Below are 14,462 nucleotides of genomic sequence, written 5' to 3' on the forward strand. Positions count from 1 at the left end.
GAAACCCAGGCAAGGTGAAATGGTGTATTGGGTTCTTAAGAACCTTTCTGGAACAGCAGAAGTAGGGTTCAGGATGGGGCTGAGCTATATGGGGCTAACGCACAGGGGTCCAGTTCTAAACTTACTGCCTCCCAGCAACCTTGAGCAGTGATTTACGTAGGTAACTAGAGTCTGGAAAGGATATGATGCTCAACATTGCTCTACAAGTTCCAGATGGCCAAGCAAGTTTGGTAGAGCCGCAGAAGGGCAAAGGCAGCCTGATAGCCATGTTGTATAAGAGCTGGTACAGGCAGAAGCTGAGGGTCAGGAACTGTGGCGAAAGGCAGAGAGTAGCTGGAGCCACCTCGAGTGATGTAATGGGCTTTAGTGGGACAGGCTGGAACAAAGACATATGGGCCATTGTCAGAGTCAGACTTCTATGGAGATGTGAGCTGCAGTAAAGTTTGGAGTCAGGGCTCACTTAAGTTTAAGGCTGGGGTCACAGATGTAATGGAGATTTGGGTCAGGGTCAGAAGTCACATCTCGGGCTCAGATGGCTTGATCTCCAGAGCTGGCTTATTGCCTGGCACAGGGTGACCAGGTCCTGGAGAAGGCAGCCCATCTGCAGGCCCCAAAGCAGCGACACTTTAAGAGCATATTCTCCACAGCCGTGCCAGCAGCTGACTGCCATCTATGGACATCAGCTAAAAAGGAACGTGGCACAGCGGGAGAAGTTAACAGTTAAGTGTACTGGCTGCTCCTCCAGAGGACTTGAGTTCTACTCCCAGCACCCACATGGTAGTTCACAGACACCTGTTAACTCCAGTTCCAGGGGACCTGATGCCCTTTTCTGGCATCTTTGGGCGCCAAACCTGGAAGTGGTTCACAGGCATGCATACAGACAAAACATTTAGATACTTAAAAATCAGAAACATAAGAAGAGCCAGGTGTGGTGGAGCATGCCTTTAATCCCAGCACTTGGGACACAGAGGCAGAAGGATCTCTGTGAGTTCAAGGCCAGCCTGGTCTACAAAGTGAGTTCTAAGATAGCCAAGGCTGTTACTCAGAGAAACCCTGTTTTGAAAAAAAAAAAAAAAAAAAAGGACTCTGAAACCACCTGGGTTGTACTATAACCAAGAAATCTCATCTTGTACCCTCTGCCCTAAATGTGACTCTAGGATGTCCCCCATTGGCCCTCTAACCTTGCAATAGAGCTATCGAGTAACCCTCTTGACACCCTCTGAAGCCTTAACCCCACCCTACCACCTCTAACGCCGAGTTACCTAAAATTCTTTTTGTTTTTGTTTTGGCTACATGATCTTTTTTATTAATTAATTAATTTTACATCCTGACCACAGCCTCCCTCCTCTCTTCCCCACTTCTGTCCTTCCCCCACAGCCACCCTCTCCTTAATTGCCCAGAAAGGAGCAGAAAGGAGCAGGCCTCCCATGGACTTCAGCAAAGCATGGCATACCAAGATGCCATACGACTGAGCACCTCCCCCTGCATTCAGGCTGGGTAAGGCAATCCGGCATGAGGAATGAGTTCCCAAGAGCCAGTCAAAGCACAGGGGACAGCCTGATCTAAAATTCACCTTGAGTATCCCAGAGCTTCCCTCGGTAACACACAGGACCCCTCTAGGTGACTGCAGACTCTACTCAAGTGACAGAGAAAATCCAACGGATTGATGGTCCCGCCCCCATTCTCCTTTGTGAAGCGGAGAGCTTTCTCTGAAGAACACTCAGCATTCCCACAGGCGCCAGCAGCTTCTAGTAATCTTTGCTTGATCTCTAGCAATCTGTTCATAGCTGTGGCACTCAAAACAAGCTTCACAGACCCTGGACCCACCCTCTTCCCGCCTGAAGTCCCAGGGGTCTGGGTGGGGCGCAGCGCCTAGTGGGTGCACGCATTCCAACTCTACGCTCCCGGGCTGCCAGAGGACTGGAAAGTCCGAAATGGATAAATAGCCACAAGATTCGTATTCACTCACAGCTGCTGGGGTCCAGCGTCTGTCACCAGATCCCATATCCGGGTAGCTGAGTAGCCGCTGCCCATTTTAATCCGGAAGCAGGCAATGTTTCTTGCAACTCATTTGCTGTAGTGACTACCCACGTTCCAGTTCCACAGAGCTGTGTTTCAGCACTGTGTGGTCCACCCAGTGTCGCCCAGAGCTCAGTCCTACCGGTCCTTTGGGTCGCCATAACCTTCCCCCAGGTCCACGAGAATTTCAGTTTGCATCTACTTCATCTCCCTGCTGGTGCGGTAACCCTGGGAGTCTGCAGATAATTTGACGGTGGTTTTCATAGTGACACCACAGACAAAGGCCATAAGCTCCTCAGATCTGCCTTCCATGTCTCAAAGATCACAAACCCCCTATTTACCTTTTCCATTCCCCCAGTTCCATAAGCCCCCTTCCTGCCACTCCATCTTGCCCTGGTCTCTGTACAAATCTGGACTTTACGGATACATTGAAGATACACACCCACGAGTTCTCTGTCTTTGAGTAGACTACTCCAATTCTCTTTGGACTCCTCCCTTGTCTTTTTCTTTCTTTCTTTCTTTCTTTTTTGGCTTTTCGAGACAGGTTTCTCTGTGAGCTTTGGAGCCTATCCTGGCACTAGCTCTGTAGACCAGGGTGGACTTGAACTCACAGAGATCCGCCTGCCTCTGCCTCCCGAGTGCTGGGATTAAAGGCGTGCGCCACCAACGCCTGGTCTACTCTTCTAAATAAGTCTCACCTTTAAAAAATTGTGGGTAAAGTGGACAATGTCTGGTTCGTGGGATTAGGGTTGTTTGCAAAGCACAGAGATGTGGTAGGGGTTGGGGACTCTATCCTGTTATAATCCAGTCCAAAATCCACTCCATGTTTTCCTTCCTTCCCTGCTTTCCAACTTTACCCAAAGTCGTCAGACTCTCTCAGATTGTGGAGGAGTGACTGCTGGACAGACCCTGGGACAGACTGAGGACCTGGAGGGAAAGCAGCCCAGTGCCTACGAGGTCAGGGTCAGCATCAACCCCAAGGAAGGTAGTGGGCTTCTTCTTTGGACTCTTTATCTCTCCTTATCTCCATTTTCCTTCTCTTCAGGATGGAGTGGGCCTCAGGAGAGCCAGGGAGGGGCCAGCAGGGACAGCCTCTGCCTTGGGAACTTCGCTTGGGCCTACTTCTAAGTGGTGAGGGGCCTGGTGAGGCCTAAGGTTATGGGGTGTGACGGTAGGTCCAGGGGTGGCTGTCTGTCCCAGGGACCCGAGGGATGTGGCTGCCTCTTAGAGTCACTGCTGAACTGCTTAACCCACTGCCCCCAGTGCTGGCTGCCACACTGGCCCAGTCCCCTTCCTTGGATGTACTTGGCTGTTCTCGAGGAAGCTGCTACCCAGCCACTGGTGACCTGTTGGTGGGCCGTGCGGACAGACTGACTGCCTCGTCCACCTGCGGCTTGCACAGCCCCCAGCCCTACTGTATCGTCAGTCACCTGCAGGTGCTGCGGGGGCCTGGGTGAGCCTGGATCAGGGTGGGGTTGGCACTGGCTGAGGTACTGGTATTAACCTCCATCCAATACAGGATGAGAAGAAGTGTTTCCTGTGTGACTCCCGGCAGCCCTTCTCTGCCCGAGACAACCCCAACAGCCACCGCATCCAGAATGTAGTCACCAGCTTCGCACCACAACGCCGGGCAGCTTGGTGGCAATCGGAGAATGGTGAGTCCGTGGGTAGGTCATTAGAGTGATCAGGGCTTGTATATCAGTAACCTCAAAACCTTGACCTCTGCTTCCTGCTGTAGGTATCCCAAGGGTCACCATCCAACTGGACCTGGAAGCTGAATTCCATTTCACCCATCTCATTATGACTTTCAAGGTGCCTGCATAGCAGTGAACCTGCCCCAAATGCCCTGCTCTGCTCCCCAATGCCCCCGGACAGAGCCCTAACTCTACAACCCAGCTTCCCTGAATGTGCTCCTGTGCTGTGTTCTGACTACGTATGAAACGTGGTCATTTCTTGCATAGTTTCCATTGCTGAGCACGCTCCAAGCCTTTGACATCTCCTGTGCCGCATTCCTAGACTAGGTCAGATCCTAACCTACCAGTTAGAGGCAGCTGCCCCCCTGGTCTGATCACTGCCTGGTTTTCAGTCACCCCCACTTGTCTGTGAGCTACTTGGCAGAGATCATAACTAAGCAGGGCTCTCAGCAGCCCGGGCTGGGCTGAGGTCCCGGTTCCTGCGGATCAGGCATGTCCCCCCCCTCCCCAACCAGACCTTTCGTCCTGCTGCCATGCTGGTGGAGCGCTCTGCAGACTTTGGCCGCACCTGGCACGTGTACCGATATTTTTCCTATGACTGCGGGGCTGACTTCCCAGGAGTCCCACTGGCCCCACCACGGCACTGGGACGATGTGGTTTGCGAGTCTCGCTACTCAGAAATTGAACCATCCACTGAAGGCGAGGTAAAGGCTGGGGTCTGGGCGGAGGGTAGGAAGGGCTCTATGGGGTCTGTGGTGTATCTGAAGCAAGGTCCGATGCCTCTGTGGGCTTCCTGCCACGCCAGGTCATCTACCGTGTGCTGGATCCTGCCATCCCTATCCCAGACCCCTACAGCTCACGGATTCAGAGTGAGTGCTCTACTCTACCCCTGGAGACTGGCACAGGCCCAGTGTCCGGATGGATAGGGACTATTTGGGGCCTCAGTAACTATTTTGGGTGCTTCCTAGGGCAGATGCCAAGCCCAGTTTAGCTCTGGTAGCAATAGAAAAGAGGGCTCCCAAGGTGACCTTGGCAGCTGCAACCCCTGGGTGGGTATGAGGCTACCAGAGCTTGCCCGTCTAGTTGGACAAAACCCTCTTTCCCTTCTTAGACCTGTTGAAGATCACCAACTTACGAGTGAACTTGACTCGGCTTCACACACTGGGGGACAACTTGCTGGACCCTCGGCGGGAGATCCGGGAAAAATACTATTATGCCCTCTATGAGCTTGTTGTCCGTGGCAACTGCTTCTGCTATGGACATGCCTCACAGTGCGCCCCTGCACCGGGGGCACCAGCCCATGCTGAGGGCATGGTAAGGGTCTCTAGTGACTGGAGTGGGGTTATGGGGAGGTGTGGGCATGGCTAGATAGTGCTACCAACCTTCCTGAATGTCTTCACAGGTACATGGGGCCTGTGTCTGCAAACACAATACTCGTGGTCTCAACTGTGAGCAGTGTCAGGATTTCTATCATGACCTGCCCTGGCATCCTGCTGAGGACGGCCATACTCATGCCTGTCGGAGTGAGTGAGACACAACCCTAGAGCCTGGCTGTGGCCTGGTTCAAACCAAATGTGGGTTGATCAAGCCCTAAATTCCTAGGCTGTGGGTAAAGGGTGTCCAGGCCTTGATACCCCTGATGACCCTCAGGCCTCCTCTATAGTCTGCTCTGGCTACTAGTCCCATATGATTCTGAAGACTTGAAGTCCTGAAGCTGCCACCTACTAGTTCTGGCCTAGGGTTCCGACTAAAGTGATGACACTAACCCCCTTCCCTCGTCGCTTACCCTAAGGGCCTGGCTTCTCAATTGGCCTTTGCTTTCTTCCCAGAGTGTGAGTGCAACGGGCATACCCGTAGCTGCCACTTTGACATGGCTGTGTACCTGGCGTCTGGGAATGTGAGTGGAGGTGTGTGCGACGGTTGTCAGCACAACACAGCTGGGCGCCACTGTGAGCTCTGCCGCCCCTTCTTCTACCGAGACCCAACCAAGGACCTGCGGGACCCAGCCGTGTGCCGTCGTAAGGCTGGGACCGGGGGCGAGGGAGAGAAAACTGAGTCAGGAGCTAGGAAGCCAGAATTTGTGTGGTAAGGGCTTGGGGTGGACCCAGAACAGCAACAGGGAAGGCTTAGGACTGATGCTGGGCCATCGGGCTAGCATGATTTATACTCTCCTTTGTTCTCAGCCTGTGACTGTGACCCTATGGGCTCTCAAGATGGTGGTCGCTGTGATTCCCATGATGACCCTGTGCTAGGGCTAGTCTCGGGCCAGTGTCGCTGCAAAGAACATGTGGTTGGTGCTCGATGCCAGCAATGCCGCGATGGCTTCTTTGGACTTAGTGCCAGCAACCCTCTGGGATGCCAGCGTATGTGCTTCCTGCCATAACTCCTATGCTGACCCTTAACCCCTGGCCTCTTATTTCTGAAGCAGATGAACCTGAGCACTTCTTTCTACAGTGCTAATGGGCCTCTTTGACTACAGGTTGTCAGTGTAATTCACGGGGCACAGTGCCTGGGGGCACCCCTTGTGACTCCAACAGTGGAGCCTGTTTCTGCAAGCGGCTGGTGACCGGACACGGCTGTGACCGCTGCCTGGTGAGGCAGGGGGATCTGAGGCTCCAGGGTCCAGGACTTGTCCTCAAAGCACATGGCTGGGGGCGAAGTCCAGTGGGTGGGGACTGAGAACTTAGGGTCTAGTTCTGAATGAGAAGCCTCTGGTTTGGGCGGCCAAGGGTATAGAGCAGTGGTCTGGGGACTGGCTGGGAGTGTGGTTGGATTCACTGAGAGCCTCCATCAATCCCTTCTTCCCAGCCTGGCCACTGGGGCCTGAGCCATGACCTGCTTGGTTGCCGTCCCTGTGACTGCGACGTGGGTGGTGCCTTGGATCCTCAGTGAGTGCTGTGTGATGGGGGAGGGGGGAGGCAAAGGGGGTGGCCCTTCAGTAACCACAGCATCCCTCAGGTGTGATGAGGCCACAGGCCAGTGCCGCTGCCGCCAGCACATGATTGGACGGCGCTGTGAACAAGTACAGCCTGGCTACTTCCGGCCTTTTCTAGACCATTTAACTTGGGAGGCTGAGGATGCCCGAGGGCAGGTGGGAGCACTCACAAGATGTGGGTGGAGTGGCTAGAGGGGAGGGGTGCCTTGCAGGGACTGGGATGCTGTCCAGTCTTAGGGGGGCCTTGGCGGGAGAAATTGTGTTTGGGGCTGGCTGTGGCAGCACAGGTGGCACTTCACCTCAGTCCTCATCCCTGCTGTGACCGTGTCGACTCTCAGGCCCTTGAGGTGGTAGAGCGTCTGGCTACCAACAGAGAGACTCCATCCTGGACTGGCGCGGGCTTTGTACGGCTTCGGGAAGGTCAGGAAGTGGAGTTCCTGGTGACCTCTTTGCCAAGGGCCATGGACTATGACCTGCTACTGCGCTTGGAGCCTCAGGTTAGACCCTGTGACAGCTGACCCGTGCAGACATTCTGGATGTGGAAGAATCCTCTCCACGCTCCTCTTCCACCAGGTTCCTGAGCAATGGGCAGAGCTGGAACTGACTGTGCATCGCCCAGGGCCCGTGTCTGCCCACAGCCCCTGTGGGCATGTGCTGCCTAAGGATGACCGAACTCACGGCATGCTCCAGCCAAACACCCGGTGAGGGCACAGTGGCAAGGCTGCAGGTGCAGCCATTTTCCATGCAAATCTCCCGAAAGACCACATTGCTTTCTTACCTGTTCCTTCTTTCAAATCCGTCCTTCTGGGCGCTGCCTGCCAGGTCCGTGGCTATGCTCACAGGAAAGTCATAGATAAAACGGTCTGCTTTCTCAATGTGAGTTTCAGAGGTCAAGGCATTAATTGACCGGAAGTCATCCTATGGTAGTGATGTTTGCAAGGCAGTGGTATTAGAGAAAGGGTGTGACTGGTTAAGGTTTGTTACATTTTGCAAGTATTGCCGGGCATTGGTGGCGCACGCCTTTAATCCCAGCACTTGGGAGGCAGAGGCAGGCGGATCTCTGTGAGTTCGAGGCCAGGCTGGACCGACAATCAGAGAAACCCTGTCTCGTTAAACAAAAAACAAAACAACAACAACAAAAAAACATTTTGCAAGTATTTGTTTCCTATATCATTAGCTTTTTCATTACTCTGTTGGCCATCCTGGGCCTCTCTCCTTCTTTTTCTTTTTCTTTCTGTCTTTTTTTTTTTTTTGAGACAGGGTTTCTCTGTGTAACTTTGGCTATTCTGGAACTCATTCTATAGATCGGACTGGCCTTGAACTCACAGAGCTCTGCCTGCCTCTGCCTTCAAGAGCTGGGATTAAAGGTGTGCGTGCCCAGCTCAGATCCAAGATCTTTTTGTTTATTTGTTTTTGGTTTTGTTTTGTTTTTTGAGACGTGGATTCTCTGTATTATTTTGGAGGCTGTCCTGGAACTCGCTCTATAGACCAGGCTGGTCTCAAACTCACAGAGATCCGCCTGCCTCTGCCTCCCGAGTGCTGGGATTAAAGGCGTGTGCCGCCAACGCCCACCCATGTATCTCTTGACATTATAATCTGTCAGGTTTTCTTTTTTCTCATTTGTTATCTTTACGTATGTATGTATGTATGCATGCATACGTATAAGTATTTGTATGTGTATGCACATGAGCATGCGTGCACTGTGTGTGTGTTCTTGCACTTCATGTGTGCAGGTGCCCACAGAAGTTATTGTTGGATCCCTTGCAACTAGAGTTACAGGCTGTTTCAGCCTTCCAATGTGAATGCTGGGAGCCAAGTCTGGGTTCTCTGAAAGAACAGCAAGTGTTCTTAACTCCCTTCTCCAGCCCTGGGTTTTGGATTTTTGTTTTTTGTTAATTTCTTTGTTGTTTGTTTTTTTGTTTTTACGAGACAGCGTTTCTCTGTATTGTTTTCAAGGCTGTCGGTCCTGCCCAGCCTCGAACTCACAGATATCTGCCTGCCTCTGCCTCCCGAGTGCTGGGATTAAAGGCGTGTGCCACCACCGCCTGGCTTGTTTTGTTTTGTTTTTAAAGACCCAATTAAGCCAGGCATTGGTGGTTAAGCCAAAAAAAAAAAAAAAAAGAGAGAGAGAAAAAGAGAGAGAGAGAGAGATACATGGTTGCAGGCTCTGTATTTTAGGTGGCATTGGTCTGTGTGGCTGTATGATTCCAGAAAGCCACATCTATAGGACTCTTCTGTTCAGATTTCCTGTCAGGGACTCAGCAGGTACATGTTGGTACATGTTGGCTAGTCTGGCTCAGTAGTCTTTGCCTTGGTCAATTGGTTCGATTGCTATGAGTGGCAGTGTTAATGGCTGAGGATAGGATCTCTGTTGAGTTCAAGGCCAGCCTGGTCTACAGAGTGAGTTCCAGGACAGCCAGGACTGTTACATAGAGAAACCATGTCTCAAAAAAAACAAAAACAACAAAGTCAAAACAACAATAACAAAAATAACCATATGATAGGTGCATGGGCCCTGAGTGTCATCCTATGCTCTGCTCCCCACTCCCAGGTCTTTGGTGTTTCCCAGACCCATCTGCCTTGAGCCTGGCATCTCCTACAAACTGAATCTGAAACTGACGCGAGTGGGGGGACGTGTCTATCCCGAAACCTACTCTGGGTCTGGGCTACTCATTGACTCGGTGAGCGATCTTCCGCTCCTATCAGCAGCGATGGCGGGGCCTTTGGGGTGGAGATCATGGTGATGGTGGTGCCTGGGAGGCTCTGTGGCAGAAAAGGTAGGCGCTGTGGCAGCACTGGAGTCCGATGCGAGTTCGCTCTTGTACATCTCTTCAGCTGGTACTGCAGCCCCATGTCTTGGTGCTAGAGATGTTCAGTGGGGGTGATGCTGCCGCCTTGGAGCGCCGTGCCACTTTTGAACGCTACCGTTGCCATGAGGAAGGTCTGATGCCCAGCAAGACCCCTCTCTCTGAGGCCTGCGCCCCCCTCCTCATCAGCCTGTCCTCCCTGATCTACAACGGTGCCTTGCGTAAGTACTCTGGTTATGACTTGGCAGGCAGAGGTGGGGACCTAGCCTAATCTGCTCTTTCTCTCCCGCTCACAGCGTGTCAGTGTAACCCTCAAGGCTCACTGAGCTCTGAGTGCAACCCTCATGGCGGCCAGTGCCTTTGCAAACCTGGAGTGGTTGGACGCCGCTGCCATGTCTGTGCCACTGGCTATTATGGCTTTGGCCCTGTAGGCTGTCAAGGTATCTGTCTGTCTTTTAATCGTCCCTATTCTCTTTCCTTTCCCACTTCAAGATTCCCTCTTCCCCCTCGCTTCGCTCTTCCTTCTTCAACTCCACCTTGGATCCTATACTCTTGGGTTGGAGTCCCCTGTACTTCCCTATGATTCCTCAACCTCCCCACCCTGACTTCTCTACCTTATCTCCAGCCTGCCAGTGTAGCCCTGATGGGGCACTCAGTGCCCTGTGTGAAGGGACGAGTGGACAGTGTCCCTGCCGAACTGGTGCCTTTGGTCTTCGCTGTGACCGCTGTCAACGTGGCCAGTGGGGATTCCCTAACTGCCGGCCGTGTGTCTGCAATGGGCGTGCGGACGAGTGTGATGCCCACACAGGCGCTTGCCTGGGCTGCCGTGATTACACCGGGGGCGAGCACTGTGAAAGGTGAGCCTAGAGCAGCTGTGAGCGGCTGGTGGCTGGGCAGGCGGCCTGAAGATAACCCCCGCTCGTTTCCCTGCAGGTGCATCGCTGGTTTTCATGGGGACCCGAGGCTGCCGTATGGAGGCCAGTGCCGGCCTTGTCCCTGCCCTGAAGGTCCTGGGAGCCAGCGGCACTTTGCTACTTCTTGCCACCGGGATGGATATTCCCAGCAAATTGTGTGCCACTGCCGAGCTGGTTACACCGGTGAGTGGGTAGGGCACAGGTACGGGATTAGGGTGAGGTGGCTAAGCTTAGCACTCATGGATGGTCTCTTTCCTCTTGACTGTGGACAGGGCTTCGGTGTGAAGCTTGTGCCCCCGGGCACTTTGGAGACCCATCAAAGCCAGGTGGACGGTGTCAACTGTGTGAGTGCAGCGGAAACATTGACCCCACGGACCCTGATGCCTGTGACTCCCACACGGGGCGATGCTTGCGCTGTCTGCACAACACAGAAGGGCCCCACTGTGGCCACTGCAAGCCTGGCTTCCATGGGCAAGCGGCCCGACAGAGCTGTCACCGTAAGTTTGGCTGTGGGAAGAGATGGTTGGGGTGGGTTCTGCTGGGGACAGATTCCCTGGATTCTTGTGTCTCTTGACTTGCCCAGGCTGTACCTGCAATCCTCTCGGCACCAATCCCCAGCAGTGCCCATCTACTGACCAGTGCCACTGTGACCCAATCAGTGGGCAGTGCCCATGCCTCCCCCACGTCCAAGGCCTTAGTTGTGACCGTTGTGCCCCTAACTTTTGGAACTTCACCAGTGGCCGTGGCTGCCAGCCTTGTGCGTGCCACCCAACCAGGGCTAGAGGCCCCACCTGCAATGAGGTATGGAATCGTGGGTAGAGGGAGCCCGTCATCTGCCTCACAGGCTTAACTTTTGCTAGAGGCTCTGAGCCTTGCTGTTTATGTCCTAGTTCACAGGGCAGTGCCACTGTCATGTCGGCTTTGGTGGGAGGACTTGTTCTGAGTGCCAAGAGCTCCATTGGGGAGACCCTGGTCTGCAGTGCCGTGGTGAGAAACCCGGAGAGACGCGGTGGATAAAGACTGTCTTGGTATGCGTCACGGCAGCCCTCATTCTATGGTTCGTCTTTTTCTGCAGCTTGTGATTGCGATCCTCGAGGCATAGACAAACCTCAGTGTCACCGTTCCACGGGCCATTGTAGCTGCCGTCCAGGCGTGTCTGGTGTGCGCTGTGACCAGTGTGCTCGTGGCTTCTCGGGTGTTTTTCCTGCTTGTCACCCCTGCCATGCATGCTTTGGAGACTGGGATCGTGTTGTACAGGACCTGGCTGCTCGCACACGACGCCTGGAGCAGTGGGCGCACGAGTTACAGCAAACGGGTGTGCTGGGTGCCTTTGAAAGCAGCTTTTTGGACATGCAGGCGAAGCTGGGCATGGTACAGGCCATCGTGGGTGCCCGCAATGCCTCAGCTGCCTCTACTGCGAAGCTTGTAGAGGCCACAGAAGGACTGCGGTATGGATGGGACTAAATAAATACGGTGGGGTGGAGCAAAGGCCAAAAGACTTGGACTGAAGCCTCTCTAAACTGTCCCCTATTGATTTAGCCACGAAATTGGGAAGACCACTGAGCGCCTGACTCAGTTAGAGGCTGAGCTAACAGATGTACAGGATGAGAACTTCAATGCCAACCATGCAATCAGTGGTCTGGAGAGAGACGGGCTTGCGCTCAATCTCACACTGAGGCAGCTTGACCAGCATCTGGATATCCTCAAACATTCGAATTTCTTAGGTGAGTTTTTGGTTAACTAGGCAGGTGTACCAGAGCGAATTTTCAGCTGACTGACCTCTCTGACCCAACTTAGGTGCCTATGACAGCATCCGACATGCCCACAGCCAGTCTACAGAAGCGGAGCGCCGTGCCAACACCTCCACCCTTGCAGTACCCAGCCCAGTGAGCAACTCAGCAGATACCCGGCGTCGGACAGAAGTGCTCATGGGTGCCCAAAAAGAGAACTTCAGCCGCAAACAGTTAGCAAACCAGCAGGCGCTGGGTCAGCTCTCTTCACGTACCCACGCCCTGAGCCTGACAGGCATAAACGAGCTGGTGAGGTGCAAGTATGGAGTGGGGGTAGGTAGGGGTGGGTATTCTTCCCACGGAACCCTGATTTGTTTTGTGCCTGGCAGGTATGTGGGGCGCCAGGGGACGCACCCTGCACCACCAGCCCTTGCGGGGGTGCCGGATGCCGGGATGAGGATGGGCGACCCCGTTGTGGTGGCCTCGGTTGCAGTGGGGCAGCAGCCACAGCAGATCTAGCACTGGGCCGGGCTCGGCACACACAGGCCGAGCTGCAGCGGGCACTGGTAGAAGGTGGTGGCATCCTCGGCCGAGTGTCTGAGACTCGCCGGCAGGCAGAGGAGGCACAGCAGCGGGCACAGGCAGCCCTGGACAAGGCTAATGCTTCTAGGGGCCAAGTGGAGCAGGCCAACCAGGAGCTTCGGGAACTTATCCAGAATGTGAAGGACTTCCTCAGCCGTGAGTCTCCCCTGCGGCTTCCCTCGTGTCTGTGTGTACTTGAGGCTCAGGGTCTGCAATGGGCATGAGTTATGACCCTATGTCTTGCCCCTGAGTCCTTGTCCAGTCAGTGTCCCTAGGTCTCTGCCCATTGTACAGTCCCTATTCTCTGTTCACATCCTTATCCCTTTCAGCAAACTCCTATGGCATGTGCACTCTGAGAACCCACATATCAAGCTTATGTTTCCAAGCTCATGCTGGGGAATCTGTTCTTAAGCTCTTGCCTGTGTCTCCACAGAGGAGGGAGCTGACCCTGACAGTATTGAAATGGTAGCCACACGGGTACTAGAGCTTTCCATCCCAGCCTCACCTGAGCAGATCCAGCACCTAGCAAGCCAGATTGCAGACCGTGTCCGAAGCCTGGCGGATGTGGACACAATCCTGGCACATACTATGGGCGATGTGCGTCGGGCTGAGCAGCTACTACAAGACGCACAGCGGGCACGGTCTGACCCCAACCCTGGCCCCCATTCCTGAAACCTGGCCCTGATATCTGCAGACCCTGATCTCCCCTTTTCCTCAGGAGCCGTGCCGAGGGTGAGAAACAGAAGGCAGAGACAGTACAGGCAGCACTGGAGGAGGCTCAGAGGGCACAGGGTGCTGCTCAGGGAGCCATCCGAGGAGCAGTGGCTGACACAGAGAACACAGAGCAGACCCTGCACCGGGTACGGTCTCCCTAGGACATCAGGGGGACATGTACTCCGGATGTTTTGTTGTGTTTGGAACCAGGTCTCACTATGATAGCCCTGGACGGCCCAGAACTCACAGAGATCAACCTTCCTCTCCCTCTGAACCACTGGGACTAAAGGTGGGTCTGTTTCAACCTGGACCCCTCTGTGGCAGGTGCAAGAGCGGGTAGCAGGTGCAGAGCAGTCACTGAACTCTGCAAGTGAGCGGACTCAGCAATTGGATGCTCTCCTGGAGGCCCTGAAACTGAAACGGGCCGGAAATAGGCTGGCAGCGTCTACAGCTGAAGAGACAGCAGGCAGTGCTCAGAGTCGTGCCAGGGAGGCTGAAAAGGTAAGTTGAGGCAAAGCCACCCTGAGGGTTAGGACTCCACTGTGCTAGCATACTGACCCTGTCTTTTACATCTACAGCAGCTGCGGGAACAAGTAGGCGACCAGTACCAAACTGTGAGGGCGCTGGCTGAACGGAAGGCTGAAGGTGTGCTGGCCGCGCAAGCCAGGGCAGAGCAGCTGCGGGATGAGGCTCGGGGCCTGCTGCAGGCTGCTCAGGACAAGCTGCAGCGGCTGCAGGGTGAGGACCGTGCTGGGGGGAGCTAGGGAGGTGGGATTGCCGGAGAGAGACCTAAACTATTTCTTGACCCTTCTAGAACTGGAGGGCACCTACGAAGAGAATGAACGTGAACTGGAGGGCAAGGCGGCCCAGCTGGATGGGCTGGAAGCCCGGATGCGCAGTGTGCTTCAGGCCATCAACCTGCAGGTCCAGATCTACAACACCTGCCAGTGACCCCTCCCCGGGGCCCAGCCTTGTCCCCAAGCTCTGTTCCACACTCATGTCTGTCCACACGTTAAAGAGCTTTTGGCTAGCAAGTGCTTTCAATAAACCAGTGTGACCTTCCGCTG

At 54.2% G+C, this 14,462-nt stretch overlaps 1 protein-coding gene across 4 annotated transcripts; it reads left to right on the forward strand.

Moving 5' to 3' along the window:
- Nucleotides 1–2,857: 2,857 nt before the first annotated feature.
- Nucleotides 2,858–14,457, forward strand: Lamb2 (laminin subunit beta 2). Of its 4 annotated transcripts, none has more exons than XM_013116966.3 (33): nt 2,858–2,976; nt 3,065–3,150; nt 3,283–3,455; nt 3,539–3,674; nt 3,758–3,831; nt 4,229–4,417; nt 4,519–4,582; nt 4,825–5,027; nt 5,116–5,236; nt 5,543–5,731; nt 5,897–6,076; nt 6,193–6,305; nt 6,522–6,601; nt 6,672–6,804; nt 6,987–7,145; nt 7,222–7,349; nt 9,200–9,329; nt 9,484–9,676; nt 9,752–9,895; nt 10,081–10,312; nt 10,389–10,552; nt 10,642–10,866; nt 10,953–11,170; nt 11,260–11,356; nt 11,445–11,817; nt 11,909–12,093; nt 12,167–12,408; nt 12,489–12,837; nt 13,115–13,322; nt 13,400–13,541; nt 13,720–13,896; nt 13,974–14,133; nt 14,210–14,457. In XM_013116966.3, exons 2-33 carry the CDS (start codon nt 3,066–3,068, stop codon nt 14,344–14,346), a joined length of 5,403 nt encoding a protein of 1,800 aa, XP_012972420.1. In that variant the 5' UTR covers nt 2,858–2,976; nt 3,065; the 3' UTR covers nt 14,347–14,457. The 4 variants fall into 4 exon arrangements, with proteins under 4 accessions (XP_012972420.1, XP_021085641.1, XP_040596016.1 ...); XM_021229982.2 differs by having other exon boundaries at nt 13,977–14,133; XM_040740082.1 differs by having other exon boundaries at nt 2,899–2,982.
- Nucleotides 14,458–14,462: the final 5 nt, after the last annotated feature.

This window comes from Mesocricetus auratus, unplaced genomic scaffold (assembly GCF_017639785.1).
Source record: "Mesocricetus auratus isolate SY011 unplaced genomic scaffold, BCM_Maur_2.0 Super-Scaffold_100691, whole genome shotgun sequence".
NCBI lineage: Eukaryota > Metazoa > Chordata > Mammalia > Rodentia > Cricetidae > Mesocricetus > Mesocricetus auratus.

Excerpts from the sequence above, each read along its gene's own strand:
- Lamb2 (XM_013116966.3), top strand. The coding sequence starts at position 3,066 with ATGGAGTGGGCCTCAGGAGAGCCAGGGAGGGGCCAGCAGGGACAGCCT. Across the intron at positions 3,675-3,757 it reads TTGGTGGCAATCGGAGAATG|GTATCCCAAGGGTCACCATC; the intron begins GTGAGTCCGTGG and ends TTCCTGCTGTAG. Across the intron at positions 6,805-6,986 it reads CTGAGGATGCCCGAGGGCAG|GCCCTTGAGGTGGTAGAGCG; the intron begins GTGGGAGCACTC and ends GTCGACTCTCAG.